The sequence below is a fragment of the Sparus aurata genome, chromosome 18, assembly GCF_900880675.1.
Source record: "Sparus aurata chromosome 18, fSpaAur1.1, whole genome shotgun sequence".
Classification (NCBI taxonomy): domain Eukaryota; kingdom Metazoa; phylum Chordata; class Actinopteri; order Spariformes; family Sparidae; genus Sparus; species Sparus aurata.
The window spans coordinates 1,517,136-1,532,885 of record NC_044204.1 but is presented as its reverse complement, the minus strand read 5'-3'; the positions used below and the strand labels follow the sequence as shown (position 1 = coordinate 1,532,885).

Genomic DNA, 15,750 nt, shown 5'->3' with positions numbered 1-15,750 from the left:
GCACAGAAGCATACAACTACCTGCACAGTAACAAAATAGGGAAGTACTGTAGAAGAAACACAGCAAGTTTATATTTCTGAAGGCAGCAGTGGAGCCCAGCCACAGCGTCAATCAAGCTAAACATACAGCGTGGATAATGCTGAAGGAAGGTAAGTCATGTAGTCATGCAGCAGCTATTCTGTGGAAGATATTCATAAACCCAAATATTTATTTTAGTCTCAAAGCCGCGAGCCACGCTGTCCCGTTCCCCCTCCCTTGGCATGGCGCATGCAGGGCACAGACATGTTTGTCTTAGTTGTTGATGTTCTACACAAGAAGTTTCTGAAAAAAAACCCTTAAATTTTCATGAATTGTTGTGGCAACCAGCAACATCACATGTTGTACCTGAGCTCATTTTAAAAACAATTTAACATTTTTGACATGACGCTAGTGGTTTAGGGCAGCAGTCAGTCATGCAGTTGCAAGGCAACCGGAAACAGAAAACCGCCGGCGGAAGTAGTTATCTGTCATGGCAGCCCCCATAGGCTTCCGAGGAAACGGGTGGATACGCTGCACTGAGCATGTTGGCCCCACGCAAGTTGGCCCTTAATAGTCGGGGAGCCAAAGTATCAAAAGCTCAATAAAATGGGTTGAACCTGACATGGTCTGCCATACTTTTTACTTTTGTTTTTTCTGTTAAGTTTGACCCTAAGAGCCAATAATTGGAGGGTCTGCTCTGCCAGAAATATCGCGAAAAAAAATGTATTAGTGTATGTATCCTATATTTTTTATCAGAAAAAAATGAAAGATGATCAACTCCTCAGTGGGTTGGTTAGGCTGTCAATAAATGGATTCCAGATACACAGAACACATGTGCTGACAACATCCACTGAAAGAATAACTCTTAAAACACATTTCTACATGATTTTGCATCAGTTTAATGCAAAAAAAAATGAAGAGTGTGGGAAAAAATTAGGCATTTTCTCACTTTTTTCCAATATTTTCATCTTTACTCCATTAGCAATCAATTATTCCTCCAAGTTATGACATCAGTCAATATGCCATTCTTTTCACCAAACAGTATACTCATTCCACAGAAGAAAATATAAAAATACAACCAAAATCAATGGATCTGTGGAGATTTCATTACTAGTTGGCGATCGACAGGCTCAGAACCTCAATAGAATTTTAGACATATTAGTCTATTTGCCAGCCCATTGTGAACCTAGAAATGTTGAGTACACCAAAGTTATATGTTAGAAATGTACAGTATGGGTCCCCAGCATTAAGAAACTGCCGGATGCTAACTTGCATATGTTTGGCAATTTGCATAATTAGCATTATAAGCATCAATTAGCATTAATTGCAATCGCATCACAATATTGGCATGGTTTTGGGGGTTATTGAGGATGCGGAATTCATTTCTGACATTTTCAAAATTTGAAATGGCAGTTTAAACCAAAAGTGGCCATATTTAAACTCCCAGTGGGCCGATTTTTATGAATTTTGAGTCAATTTAGAAGTTTTAGCTGAATCTATAAAAATAAATTGTAGAATATTTATGAACACAATTATCCAAATGATGCAGAATATGTACATTTTAATTCACAAAACGTTACACTCTGAGGTGACATTGGAGATAACAAAGGCAAGTACCATATCAAACTAGAATATTATGACTGTGGCTAAATAATATAGAGAAAGGAGTATAATACAAAGTTACAGGTAGAACACAACAGTACTGCAGTACAGGTACAGGTTTTAAAACACAAGTATAGCCAAAAATATAAAAGCAGAAAACTCTATGTGCACTAGTTACACAACGTGTTACAACTAGAAAACTTTCATCAAGCAAGAGCGCCTTGCACTTCTGCTACTCTGCATTATATAACCATGTCTTCATCATCAACATCATCATCTGCTGTGTCTTCATCTTCTTCTCCAGACTCTACATTCTTGTCGTCTTTGCTCTTCTTGCTGTGAGTGTGTGAGCGGGTTGCAACATTTACTGTCATCGCCTTTGCAGAAGCAGTAGCTGGTACAGGCCTGCAGCTTTGCAGCTACAACTGATAATGTCCAAAAGGACAGGAGGAGCATCCATAGAGGTGCACGTTGTGCTTTGTAGGAGGCAGTGTCTTCAGTGCTGGGCGGGGTTTGCACTTTCATTATATGTCGTATCTGGCGAGGTTCAGAGATGCAGACTTACTGTGGTTGTACAGAGCCAGGAAAAAAAACCCTCACTGCCTCTCTGATTTGCAAGTCAGTAACTCCCCTCTCTGATGAAGTGAAGCAGGTCACCAGGTACTACTGTCATGGCCTTGAGCGCGGACACCTTCCCTTTACCAACGGGATAGGAGGTGGTGTCAAACCTAGAGAGAACGTGCATAGCCAGGATGGACCGACAGTGCTCACCCAGATTCTCTACTGTCGAATTGATGTTGAGAACAGTGCCATCCCATCTCTCTATCTGCAGGTGACATGTGATACTCACCTTCCAGCTCCAATAGACCATGAGCACAAACACAACAGTGTCATCGCTGAGAATATGGACAGTTTAAGCACCACACCTGGCTGCATCGAACATGTGTTAGATGAGGGAGACATCAGCTTCGTTATGAGTGACAATACTGTCTGCTCTGCTGACCATCTCGATGTGATCTCCTATGTTGTGTGTGCACAGGAGCTCTCCTAACCTCTGCTTGTTTGTCTCGTCCTTTGGCTCTTAGGGTCAAAGTTAACAGAAAAAACACAAATAAAAAGTAAGGCAGACCATGTCAGGTTCAACCCCTTTTGTGACTTTGGCTCCCTGACTATAAGTTCTGTCAGTTGCTCATACTGCTGGCGCTAAAACACCTAATGAATTATTAATGAGGTACGTCACATGACCAAAGTCCAAAAAAGGAACTTCCTACTGTCCCTTTGGGGTTTTTTTGGTCACGTAGAGCACGTGAAGGCAGCAGGGCGGTTTATCCAATCCGGAGCGAGCACAAAGTGACGTTAACCATGTAAACAAACAGAGGCAGCACGGCCATGACAGTTGGAGCAGAGTTCTTCACAGAGTTCACCGTCTGCACCGCTGCCGTCGAGCAAACCAGGTTTTCAGGTATTTCACTCATTGAAACACACATTTTCTTTTCTTATATTAACGAGACGTTGTTATATGTGTGTTTTCGTATGTTTCCGTTAATGTAAGTCGTGTATTTATTCCGGTGGGATTACTTTAAAATGGCAGCCACCGACCGTCGCTAACTGGCTGCTACGGGCTGTCAGACAGCGGCCATCTCAGCGACCCCGAACACACCGGACCGATTGTCCGCTGTTCGTCGGTTAACCGTGTCTCTCTCTCTCTCTCTCTCTCTCTGCCTGTGTGTTGTAGTGTCGTCGGTCCGTCTGTGGCGATCCAGGCTGTCTGTGTGGAGACTGACATGAAGGACCCGAGGCTCAGCAACGTCAACACCAACATGACGATCAGCAACGAGGTCATTCTGATGAACCAGTTCAACTCCGAAGAGAACCCGTTTGCTGAGTACATGTGGATGGAGAACGAGGAGGAGTTCAATAGACAGGTAAGGGGAACCGGGACTGGTGACACACCTGAGGCTGGGGTTATTAATGCAAATACACCCCGTAAACACCGACAAACAGCGGACATGTCCGGCTGGAAATCAGGTCAGGTTATGTCACCAGAGGAAGGTCATCCAAAGCTATTTATATCCAGAAATATGCACAACAGAGGTTCAGGTGTCACAGGACGGTTGACCTTTTAATGATCTTTTATTCATAAAACATTTTGATGAGAAGCACAATAAAAAGAGTTCAGTGTCATTCACCAAGAAGACATTTCACCGATGATTTCAGTTAGTGGATCACTTGACCTCAAATATGATTTGCCATTAAAAAATGTTAATTTAAAAAATATTAGGTGCTAAAGTATTTATTTATTTATTATTTTAAGTTTTAGATTCAAGTAATGATTACTTTCATTGTTGATTAATCTCACTTAGTTGTTTGGTCTCAAGATGTAGAAACATGTCAATCAGTTTTTTGTCCAGTTTACTGTCAGAAGAGAGAAACCAGAAAATATTCAAATTTAACAAGCTGACCTCAGAATGTAGACTTTAAATTATCCAAACTGATTATTAAAATACTCTGAATTAATAGTTACCTGCTCACAGATAAATCGCCACAGCTCTGTTTGATATAATTGTAAGTTATTATTTGTATGCCGTTGTTATTTTAAGATGTAAACTAAGTCTCTCTATGGAAATTGTTATGAACAGTTTTGATGAGGATGAAAATCATAGTCAGTTGAGTAGATAATCTTTAGTTACCGCTGTCCAGTATGAACACTGACGTGGCAGTGAGCGTCGTACAATTACTCTACTTACTCAATTACTCCCTTTTGCAGTACCAAATGGTTACTGTGTCATCTCTTTTTTTGTTGTTTCCCTCCGTACATATTTGTATCACTTTCAGGCTGCAACAATGAAAAGAGGAGACGAATTTAAGTCATTGAATCTGGAGCTGCAATAATAATTTGTTGAAGCTCTGATTAGATCACTTGGAATCTCCGATCTGTATCTCTTCTTGTTAAAGTGGTGTCATCATGACTGCACTACTCCAACCCTCAACAATAATCAATAAACTGACATTTTCACTCTGATGGATCAATGATTGCTTGTTTTAGAGTTCAGTGGATGCTTGGAATGAAAAATATCTAAATAAAATGAAACCAAACAAAATAAGACTAGAAGTTATTGATATTCTCAATTAAATCTTAATTTTGTCCTGCCAATAGATGTCCCCCGAGGCCAATTCATAGAATGGGATAGAATGATCTCTAGATTTGTTTGGGGGGGTAAAAAACCAAGAGTCAGGTATAAAACTCTTCAGCTACCCAAAGAAAGAGGTGGTATGGGTCTTCCGAAACTGATGGAGTATTTCTATGCTGCTCAACTGAGACCTGTATATTGTTGGTGTAAATCAGAATTTAGAGCAAAATGGAAAGATATAGAAAAAGAAGTAAACCAAATTCCTATTCAAAATATGGTTGGTGATAGTCAGCTATATAAGGAACATAAAGCTAATATGGATCCAATTACAGTACACACATTAGATCTGTGGTTTAAAGTACTGAAAATGTACAAGATCCAGAACGATGCAAAAATATTAAAATGGGTAGCCTATGATAGCAAATTCAATCCGGCAAAATATGATCAAAGATTTAAACAATGGGTAGGGAAGGGAATAAGTGCTTGGTGTGTGTTAGAAAGCAAAGGGAAGCTGATGCGTTTTGAAAATCTCAGAGGAAGATATGATTAAGACGCACACGAAATCTTTAGATACTTTCAAATAAGGGACTACTATAAAAAAGAGATCAAATCGGATTCTTCCAGAGAAGTGAATGAGGTTATCCCAATCATAGTTAAAGCATATCAAGAAAGTAACATAAGAATAATCTCATCATTATATCAAGGATTAAATACTAATAACAAACATTCGACTAAATACATTAAGATGAAATGGGAGGAAGAGCTTAAAGTGAAAATTTCAGATGAGGAGTGGCATAAAATGTGGATGGTACATCACTCATCCACTAATTCACGAATTTGGAGAGAATTTGCGTGGAAGAATCTGATCCGTTTTTTTATTACACCGAAAATGAAAAGTAGGCAGATGCACAGCCGTCAGAAATGCTGGCGAGGATGTGGATCTTTTAATGTAGACCACTCTCACATTTTCTGGAATTGTCAAAAAATTATAGTATTTTGGGAAATGATATGTAGGGAGCTACAGCAAATATTAGGATATAGAGTGCCTAAGACCTGTTTAGTGCTTTATTTATGCAAATTCTCAGAAGAGATTGTTATCACCTGTGATAGATACTTGATTAAAATACTGCTGGTGGCGGGTAAGAAAGCCATCACTAGGAACTGGGGAAAGGAAACACCACCAATGAAAGATCAATGGATAACAATTGTAGAAGAAATCTTTTTAATGGAAAAATTGACACACATACTGAGGCTACAAGAAGCACAACTGGACCAAAAATGGACCCTATACAAAGCTCTAAATGATGATACTGGACTGGATTAATAACGGATAGATACACCAATCTGTAAGACTGTGAGAATATTATGCTCTCCCCAGGCAATTAACATTTCAAATTTTAATTTTAATTATTTTTCTTTATTAATTTTTCTTTTCTTTTAGTCCTGTTTGTATGTGTTCTTGTTGTTGTAACAACTTGTCAATAAAGATCTAAGTGACAAAAAAAAATAAAATAAATCTTAATTTTGTATATAAAAAGTGATAAAATGCAGAAACTTAAAAGTCTGAAGTGGCTTCTTCAAGTCTTCAAGTCTCATTTTGTCCGATCATCATTTAAGAACCAAATACACTCAGTTTTCTGTTATTGAAACCCAGAAAACCAAATATCTGGGACAGAAAAGACATTGTGAAATGATGTTGTAGAAACAGAAACAGCGGTCTGCACCTTTTAATCCATTTGCTGCAGAAGAAGCACTGACATGTCCTCTCATCATGTGACCCAGATGCACCACCTCCATGATTAACGTGTGTGTGTGTGTGTGTGTGTGTGTGTGTGTGTGTGTAGGTGGAGGAGGAGCTGTGGGAGGAGGAGTTCATTGAGCGCTGTATCCAGGAACTGATGGAGGAGGAGGAGCAGTGGGAGTGGTTCATCCCATCCAGAGACCTCCCAGCTCAGACCGCCACTCAGCTGCCGGACCAGATCAGCCTGCTGGTTCTTGACACAGACGTTCACGCCGACGCAGACTTCGAGCTCGTGGTGAGCTCACGCTCTGTCACCTGGTTATGTCTGAAATCTGATGCTTCTGTTTTAAACTGACCTGCTGATGTAATCACTCTCTTCTCCTTCAGATAAACAGTAGTCTGAACCCCAACGCCAAGGAGTTCATCCCAGGTATCCAGAAACACACCATGTGACCCCACCAGGCTCCGCCCCCACCCTTGTCCACACTGTGACATCACCAACAAGATGTCTACCGTATTTTACAGTCGCCACTCGACCTTCAGTCTGCCGTGTTGCCAAAGTTCTGCGCTCGCATGTGTTCCAGTTCAGAGTAAAGTTACTGTTAGTTACTGCCATCCTCCACCCGTCTGCCTGTCTGTCTGACTGTGTGTGTGTGTGTGTGTGTGTGGTAACTCTCTGAATGTAAATCAGCTGAGAGTGTTTGTGTTCACTTCAAGAACAAACTTGTTTCTGTTGCAATCAGCTCTGATGTCTCTGCTCACAGTCCGAGCTTTTATTTGCACTTTTATAAAAACCCCAAAACAAACTGTGTGTTCACATTTTACTTTAGTTTAGACCCGATCCGGTCTGATTCAGTTGTTTTGGATTCATTCTCTGTATTTTGTCTTCTCCCAGAATCCTTTGTGAGCAGCCGGCACGCCGCTGCCTCATTAACTGATGTTTGTTTGTTGTTTTTTCTAAATGCACATAAAGTACTGTATAAAAAGTCATATAAAGAAAAAAGTTGTAAAAAAAAATATCTATTTTTTCTTAATCTATTTGAAAATAAATGTTTATGGAGAAAAGGTCTGTTTGTTTGACTTCAGTTATTTACACAGTTGTATCACGGAATAATCAGCACGTTCAATAATTAATGATCTCTTAATCAATTAGTCCACATAATGTCTGAAAACTATTTTTAAAAATTGATATTCAGAAGACAAAACATAAACAAACAGCCACAAAAGAGAACAGAAGAAAACAACAAACGGTTGATTTTTTACATTTGTTGAAGATCGAGTTGATCAGTCGATTGAAAGATAATTGCCGAAATTAGTGGGTCAGTAAGTAAATCATCATCATACCGGTGTTGTGATTTGGACTTGGACTATAACATTAAGTTGAATTGATAATATAACATTATAATCCATAGTTGAAGCTCAGGATGAATTTGACGTATGTTGATAAATCGTTTCAGCTCTCAAGAACTCAGAATCAAAGAATAAATCAGTAAGATGATGAAATCTGTCCCTTTGGTCATTAATGTTAGATTAACAATTAATGATGATAATCTCACCACAGCAGTTCTTGATTGAATTTATATCAATGTATTTTCTCTATGTGACCCTCCAGCCTCTGTACTGCTGCACCAGACTGATTCACACTTGAAGATAATCAGGTTCAGCTGACGTTTTAAACATGCAAAGATTTCTTTATAGAGTGGAGCATCTGTCTCCCAGTGTTGATCTCTGATGAGTACAGACTGCAGTGACATCATCATCATCATCATCATCATCAGTGATATGTGTTGCTCACTCTGCTCAGATGTTTCCTTCTTTTTACTGGTTAAAGTGGAAAATGAAAGAACGAGTCATCAGTTGAATTCATCCCCCAAACCAACACGGGGCAGCATATCCCATTGATCATTTTAGACCTCTTTAAACTAAAATTCCAGTTGCAAAAATAATAATAATAACCCTTTTTTATGTTGGAGAAAATCCAGCAGGGAACTGGATTCAAACTGGAACCGGTTCTACTCCGAATGTTATTAAAACAATAAAATGAGCTGGAAGCTTCTCTGGACGTCTTCTGGATTTTTGTCTTTTGTCTTGCAGCCAAGGACAGGAGTCAGAGAGACGACTGAAAAAATAAACTGTTCATACTTTAGTTTCACAAAAACACATTAGGTGTCTTCAAAAAGTTCAAGAACACTTCTCCGGGTCAGAACTCTGTAGGATCTGTCTGATCCACGTTCAGACTGCAGCTGCTGTCTCAGCTGCCGACGTCACAGACAAACCTTCTGAAACACAACTCTGATGTTTCAGCTGGGATGGAAAAACTGCAATGTTCCTTTAAACTACAACAAAATAATCAGTTCTGCACCAAAGACCCTGACCCAGAGCCCCTGAGAACTGCTTCAGGTGGACCAGCAGGTGTACTTGGTGGTCTGAGGCTGTCTACAGCACTCCCTGTGCCACCCTCCTGAACAGCTGGTGTCTCTGCTGGGCCGTCATGGTGTCGCAGCTCTGCAGCAGGTTTGCGATGACGAGCGTCTGCTGGACACTGGAGGACTTGACCCACAGACGACCGTTCATCCCCACCACCAGCTCACAGGGGAATAGCTGCTGCAGGTCTGACAGGACGTCACTGTGGGGGGACAGCAGTCTGGACAGGGGGACACAAGGTCTGAGGACAGGGACACTCACACCTGCTCACTGACATAGAAATACCTGAGGCAGCTCATACCTGCGGACCAATCCCAGAGAGACGCTGAAAAGCAGGCCGTCTCCTCCAAATACTCCCATCCCATTGGCTCGTCCTGAACTGTCCACACACACCAGCTCCGGCTCCATGTCCTTGTTGGCTATGACGAACTGAGCGAACACCAGGTCTCCCACCTGCACACAAGGGAAGGGAGGGGTCACACACCTAGTCCCGGCTGTGTCTCACCTGGACCTATCTGTGTCTCACATGGACCTGTCTGTGTCCTCAGGCAGGCATGGAAACGGGTGAGGGGTGAAAAGGTGAGAAGGATACGATCCCTCTCGGGGGCTCTGGGGGCATGCTCCCCCGGAATAAAATTTTGAATATTTCATATTTAAAAGCATCAATCTGATGCATTTTAATAAAAAAATCAAGCGGAATTACAAGACAGTATGAATGTATAATAAAGCAGTGATTCTTAACCACAGGGCTGCAAGCGCCACCTAGAGGGCCGCAAAAAACTTTCAATTTTGGAACCTGTGGCCCGCGGGACTGCATAGGTTATCAACTGAAGACACCAGAGAAAAGCTGTTATCCATGAGACGCTCAGTTACAATGCCGCTTCCGACCACACGGTGGCAGTAATGCGTCAGTAAGTTGTTTAAGAAGCTTGCCGCTCACCTGTAGCAAAAGGATGACGTTTTTAAAACGAAAACACTAAGACAAAAGTGGTGTCGACCTTCCCCCCCCCCCTCCTAAAAGACTAACATTTTGCGCAAGTATCATCCTGACTTCATCAAGTAGGGCTTTGTAAACGGAGGTGGTGAGGCAGAGCCGAGAGCCCAGTGTGTGGAGTGTGGTCTGACGCTATCTAACGAGGCATTAAAGCCCCCAGACCGGAGGAGTGCCGTTTGCGGACGGTGAGCGCTGATGGCGCAAAGACTCATGGGAGCGAATTCTTAAGTGTTGTTGAGACTGTTGTTGTTGTGATGTGTTTCGGTTTGATGCTTCCTGTACATGTTCTGACTGTTGTTGTGTCCTGTTGTGCTCTGAGGATGTTTAATGTTGAATTGGCATAGACATTGATTTTGCAGTGTGCCACCATCGCCAAGTATGATAGGGCGGGTGGTTATATGCATGAAACAATTCTATCTGAATAAATTAATGAGTTATGCTATAATCACCGTATGTTATTACATTGACAACTCGGGACCCTTATCGAAATTAAGGAACTGTCCTGTGAAACTTTGCTTAGCTTATGCCTGCCACAATATGTTGGCAGAAGTTCATTGAAAGTATGTAGTTATCACGTATAATCACATAATCGTATTATGTATTAAACTTTATTAACATATTATCATGTTAAGCTGTAAGTGGATTTGACTTATTATTGAATACAAATGAAACCAAGAGTGAGATCAATTAAACCTATATGCAGTGTTGGAGAGACTTACACTTAAATTTTGGCCAAAAACCTGAAATTTTTTTTTTTTTTTTAAATAAAAGAATAGATCTATATAATATACATTTTATTTTATTTTTCTTTGAAGAAGTTCAACACAGGTGTCCCAGCCAGTGCAGCATGCGAGCGGCTTTTTAATGTTGGTAAAGATGTTTTTAGTGCCAAACGGATCCGGCTGTCTGATAAAAACTTTGAGAGACTACTCATGTGACATCTAGTTCTAGTGCCTCAGTGTTAGAGCCTCTGAAGTTCCTGTGATGTTGACCAAAAATGTCAGCTTTTGTTCTTTCAAAAATAAAACTTGAGGCATATTTGTTTGTGAATTTTTTGTAGGCTATTATATTTTGTTTCATATACACCAGATGTTGATTTATTTAACGCTGATTTAAATGAGTATAATAAGTATAAGTAGTTGCTAAAGCTACTTTTTTTAGCAGTAGTTTTACAAACCACATTTCTCCAGGAGTTGAAATGCAGTTTGTTAAAACTATTGCCAGGCTGAACTACATGTAGTTTTACATGCTAACGCTTGCAAAGTAGCTTCCCCACTGCATATACAGTGTTAATATTTAATGGGCCCCGGGGCACTCTGCACTGAAAAAATTGGGCCTTAAGGTCGAAAAGGTTAAGAACCCCTGTAATAAAGTATCTATCTATACATGGTCACATTATGCTGCACCTTCTTCTTGTGCACTTCTGTTTGACAGTGTGCCTGCAGTGCATGGCTGCTCTTGTTTGCATAGTTCATGTCTTTCTGACAGAGAATGCAACATGCAAATCCCTGCTTACTGATCTTTTTGAACACATCTGCTAGATGGAATGATAGCTCTTGTCCTTTTACTTTGACTTTGCCTTCTAGCTTGAGCCAAGACCAGTTCCAGCTGCACTTGATCCCTGCATCCAGTTGTTTGACAACCACAGCATCTTTCTCTCCTAGCACACTCATTCTGGAAAAACAATGTTAATGTTAGGGTTAACTTGTAGTTTAGCCCAATGTTAAAGTTAGATAGCTAATCAGTCTCGAAAAGCTAGCTAGCACGAAAAGCTAACGTTGTTAGCTTGCGCCAACTTGACCTTAAGCCTCCAGTCAGTCCTCTAGAGTTTAGATTTTCTTTTTCTTTTCTTAACTCAAAATAATGACAGTATTTCCAGCTAGAAAACGTGCATCTCTCTCCTCCCTCCATTGTTGTTTGTGTCACTGCGTGGTGTACACGTGAATTGTCCTCATGCTGAAAACGTACGCGACACCACTCCCCGAGACGCAAGAAGAAAGCAAAACTATATATGTTTACTAACGAAAATGACCAAAATAATAGTAATGAACAGTGACGTGAATAAGTAACTTTAATCTGATTACTGGTTTGGAAATATTAACGCGGTAGATTACGCGTTACTGAAAAAAGTGGTCAGATTAGAGTAACGTGTTACTAACTAACACGTTACTGGCACCACTGATTGTATCTTAAGTGCAACATGGAGCTTGAAGATGTAAAGAAAAAAATAAAAACAGGATAATTAACTGAGCAAGTCTGGAGGAAAGTCAGAGGTATGAAACCATTTTAAACAAGTCTTGGGCAGTGACGACATATGTGTCGGCTTTGTTGAGTGCATTAAGTGCGGCACTTGTTGCATTATTCATTAAGATAATTCTAAACAATTTCTGTAGTTCAAACAACTCGGAATTGTGGCTGAGAATGTCAGTTATAACAGCCCACGTATTAAAAAACTGTCGGGTTTAAATCGGGCTTGGGCTCATAATTACAGTTAAAGTGTTTGACCGGCCCGGGAGGGGCTCTGACACAATGTGCACGGGCTCAGGTCGGCTCGGGCTTGATTTTTTGGGCCCAATCTAAGCTCTACAGTCCCCTCACCTCAGCATCATCACACGTCCTGAAAATGAGTTGTAGAGATTTTAGAAAAGTTGTTTTTATCGAATTCAAGGCTCCTTTCAGGCGCGCACATGTTCGCAGTTAACTGATAATCTCTGGTATACCTCCATGTCCTGTTCATAACCCCCCCACCTATTTTGGTTTCAAAACGGTGAATTTCGCTGAAAGGTGAGTGATTTCATGCCTGTCAGGGTCTCTCCTGGACCTGTCTGTGCCTCACATGGACCTGTCTGTGTCCTCAGGGTCTCTCCTGGACCTGACTGTGCCTCACATGGACCTGTCTGTGTCCTCAGGGTCTCTCCTGGACCTGACTGTGCCTCACCTGGACCTGACTGTGCCTCACCTGGACCTGACTGTGCCTCTCCTGGACCTATCTGTGCCTCACCTGGACCTGTCTGTGCCTCTCCTGGACCTGTCTGTGCCTCTCCTGGACCTATCTGTGCCTCACCTGGACCTGTCTGTGCCTCTCCTGGACCTGTCTGTGTCTCACCTGGACTCGTCTGTGTCCTCAGGGTCTCTCCTGGACCTATCTGTGCCTCACCTGGACCTGTCTGTGCCTCACCTGGACCTGTCTGTGCCTCACCTGGACCTGTCTGTGCCTCACCTGGACCTGTTTGTGCCATACCTGGACCTGTCTGTGTCCTCAGGGTCTCTCCTGGACCTATCTGTGCCTCACCTGGACCTGTCTGTGCCTCACCTGGACCTGTCTGTGCCTCACCTGGACCTGTCTGTGCCTCACCTGGACCTGTCTGTGCCATACCTGGACCTGTCTGTGCCTCACCTGGACCTGTCTGTGCCTCACCTGGACCTGTCTGTGCCTCACCTGGACCTATCTGTGCCTCACCTGGACCTGTCTGTGCCTCACCTGGACCTGTCTGTGCCTCACCTGGACCTGTCTGTGCCTCACCTGGACCTGTTTGTGCCATACCTGGACCTGTCTGTGCCTCACCTGGACCTGTCTGTGCCTCACCTGGACCTGTTTGTGCCATACCTGGACCTGTCTGTGTCCTCAGGGTCTCTCCTGGACCTATCTGTGCCTCTCCTGGACCTATCTGTGCCTCACCTGGACCTATCTGTGCCTCACCTCGACCTGTCTGTGCCTCACCTGGACCTGTCTGTGCCATACCTGGACCTGTCTGTGTCCTCAGGGTCTCTCCTGGACCTGACTGTGCCTCACCTGGACCTGTCTGTGCCTCTCCTGGACCTGTCTGTGCCTCACCTGGACCTGTCTGTGCCTCTCCTGGACCTGTCTGTGTCTCACCTGGACCTGTCTGTGTCCTCAGGGTCTCTCCTGGACCTATCTGTGCCTCACCTGGACCTGTCTGTGCCTCACCTGGACCTGTCTGTGCCATACCTGGACCTGTCTGTGTCCTCAGGGTCTCTCCTGGACCTGACTGTGCCTCACCTGGACCTGTCTGTGCCTCTCCTGGACCTATCTGTGCCTCACCTGGACCTGTCTGTGTCTCACCTGGACCTGTCTGTGTCTCACCTGGACCTGTGTGTCCTCAGGGTCTCACCTGGACCTGTCTGTGTCTCACCTGGACCTGTCTGTGTCTCACCTGGACCTGTGTGTCCTCAGGGTCTCACCTGGACGTGTCTGTGTCCTCAGGGTCTCACCTGGACCTGTGTGTCCTCAGGGTCTCACCTGGACGTGTCTGTGTCCTCAGGGTCTCACCTGGACGTGTCTGTGTCCTCAGGGTCTTACCTGGACGTTGGGCCGATTCCTCTTGGTCGCTCCCTCAAATGCCAGGTAGGACAGAGACGCCTGCTCACTTCCTCCAAAGTCCACCTTGAAGACGTCTCCTGATTTGACCTTCACGATGCCGATGATGGTTTCTCCTTTGGCAGGGACATACTAAGGACACAGAGACAGACTCAGCTCCCAGCATGCACTGCTCCAACACCTGTCCTCCTCTGAGGAAATGCCCTCCCATTATAAATATTTTCACTGTTAGATTGGCTTTACTTTAGTCTTCTACCTGGATCTGCTGATCTCCGCTCAAAAATATATCTTTTTTTAATTTGACTGAAGTCGGTTGATATAACTTTAACGTTCAGAACCAGAACTAAGTTTTCATGAACGGGGTTGGTCTTGTGAGTAATTCAGGGTGTAACTGGTTCACTCAGCGGTACTGTGTTACTAAATAATTTGAGCTTTTCAGAACAGAGTCTGGCTGCTCGCTGCAGTAAAGCACAGTGGCCTTCAGCGGCCGAAGGGACAACATAACAGTGGACCTGATTCCTTTAGTTGAGCTCTGAGAGCACAACGCATGGCCTGATTACATTATCTTAAAGCCTACTCACAGCCGGAGCTTAATGATTTGATTCAGTCCTGTCGTATGAAGCATTTGAGGTCCGCTGACGAAAAAAACCTAAATTGCGACTTTTTTAAATGGGATTCTGCCCTTCATAAAAACTGCTGCTGGACGCAGACTCTCAGTAAACGGCTTGTTCGCATCGGTGTGAACAGGACGTTAAAGTCTCACCCTCCTCTGCTGTGAATCGATCCAGAACATGTTGGGCTGTTTGTGTCGGAGGAAGCCGCTTTTACACACCAGCAGCCGGTCTCCGCTCCGCCTCAGACCCGGACCACACACCACCACCTCCGGTTTGACGTGATCCGTCAGAGAGATGGTGTCGTTGGCCTCAGAAGAGAATTCATCTCCCGGTAACAAAACCTCCCCGACTTTATCTTTTAGAACAGAAAACATCGCGACTACTCAGCAGCTCCGCTCACATGTGTTTTTGCTGCTGTTGTTGTTCGACGGACAGAAATAAATGTGGCACACGGGAAACCGGAAGCTGCGCCTGCAGCACCCTCTGCGGGGCGGGAGGAACAACCATAGACATATATGTGTCTATATAGGCGCGTTCAAGTTGAACTCCTGACTGACTGCATCAGCGAGATCTGCTGGCGACTGCAGAGGCGGGGCTACAAATGCTGCTATGAAGTCGGACACTCTCTCTTCCCGTAGACGTGACGTGACTTGGCAGAGCTTGCGGTGTTTGCCTTCCTCGTCTGGGAAGAAGTGGAGGAAATTGAAATTCCATTAATGTTTGAGGAAAATCAACAACGACTGCGATCAGTTTTCTTACCTGATGCTATGGGAACTTTGCTGGCCTTTTTCTCATATTAGTCCGGAAATTATACAATCAGAGATGTTCACAGTAGTAGTCAACCAAAACATGTAGGCTGAGGGAACTGCTGCCGTGTTGCATGCAGA

At 43.2% G+C, this 15,750-nt stretch overlaps 3 protein-coding genes across 11 annotated transcripts; 1 reads left to right on the top strand and 2 right to left on the bottom strand.

Annotated features, from left to right (window-relative positions):
• The first annotated feature begins 2,944 nt into the window (after positions 1 to 2,944).
• On the top strand, positions 2,945 to 7,495 carry LOC115568300 (polyadenylate-binding protein-interacting protein 2). Its single transcript, XM_030395472.1, has 4 exons — positions 2,945 to 3,082; positions 3,356 to 3,545; positions 6,596 to 6,787; positions 6,880 to 7,495. The coding sequence occupies exons 2-4, from the start codon at positions 3,405 to 3,407 to the stop codon at positions 6,943 to 6,945; spliced, it is 399 nt and encodes a 132-aa protein (XP_030251332.1). The 5' UTR covers positions 2,945 to 3,082; positions 3,356 to 3,404; the 3' UTR covers positions 6,946 to 7,495.
• Positions 7,237 to 15,363, bottom strand: exosc3 (exosome component 3). The gene is made up of 4 exons (XM_030395471.1): positions 15,013 to 15,363; positions 14,232 to 14,381; positions 9,218 to 9,369; positions 7,237 to 9,136 (listed from the first exon to the last, which is right to left on the bottom strand). Exons 1-4 carry the CDS (start codon positions 15,235 to 15,237, stop codon positions 8,929 to 8,931), a joined length of 735 nt encoding a protein of 244 aa, XP_030251331.1. The 5' UTR covers positions 15,238 to 15,363; the 3' UTR covers positions 7,237 to 8,928.
• On the bottom strand, positions 11,154 to 14,225 carry LOC115568298 (spidroin-2-like). Of its 9 annotated transcripts, none has more exons than XM_030395464.1 (3): positions 14,050 to 14,225; positions 12,849 to 13,979; positions 11,154 to 12,776 (listed from the first exon to the last, which is right to left on the bottom strand). In XM_030395464.1, exons 2-3 carry the CDS (start codon positions 13,876 to 13,878, stop codon positions 12,670 to 12,672), a joined length of 1,137 nt encoding a protein of 378 aa, XP_030251324.1. In that variant the 5' UTR covers positions 13,879 to 13,979; positions 14,050 to 14,225; the 3' UTR covers positions 11,154 to 12,669. The 9 variants fall into 9 exon arrangements, with proteins under 9 accessions (XP_030251324.1, XP_030251327.1, XP_030251326.1 ...); XM_030395467.1 differs by having other exon boundaries at positions 11,154 to 12,833; positions 12,960 to 13,979; XM_030395466.1 differs by having other exon boundaries at positions 11,154 to 12,980; positions 13,053 to 13,979.
• Positions 15,364 to 15,750: the final 387 nt, after the last annotated feature.

Bases quoted from the DNA above. Each gene is read 5' to 3' on its own strand.
- exosc3 (XM_030395471.1), bottom strand. From the start codon at position 15,237: ATGTTTTCTGTTCTAAAAGATAAAGTCGGGGAGGTTTTGTTACCGGGA. The intron at 9,370-14,231 runs GTAAGACCCTGA...CCTTGTGTGCAG, and splicing joins GGAATCGGCCCAACGTCCAG to GTGGGAGACCTGGTGTTCGC. The intron at 9,137-9,217 runs GTATGAGCTGCC...CCCCCTGTCCAG, and splicing joins TCTCTGGGATTGGTCCGCAG to ACTGCTGTCCCCCCACAGTG.
- LOC115568298 (XM_030395461.1), bottom strand. From the start codon at position 13,878: ATGGCACAGACAGGTCCAGGTGAGGCACAGACAGGTCCAGGTGAGGCA.
- LOC115568300 (XM_030395472.1), top strand. From the start codon at position 3,405: ATGAAGGACCCGAGGCTCAGCAACGTCAACACCAACATGACGATCAGC. The intron at 3,546-6,595 runs GTAAGGGGAACC...GTGTGTGTGTAG, and splicing joins AGGAGGAGTTCAATAGACAG to GTGGAGGAGGAGCTGTGGGA. The intron at 6,788-6,879 runs GTGAGCTCACGC...CTTCTCCTTCAG, and splicing joins ACGCAGACTTCGAGCTCGTG to ATAAACAGTAGTCTGAACCC.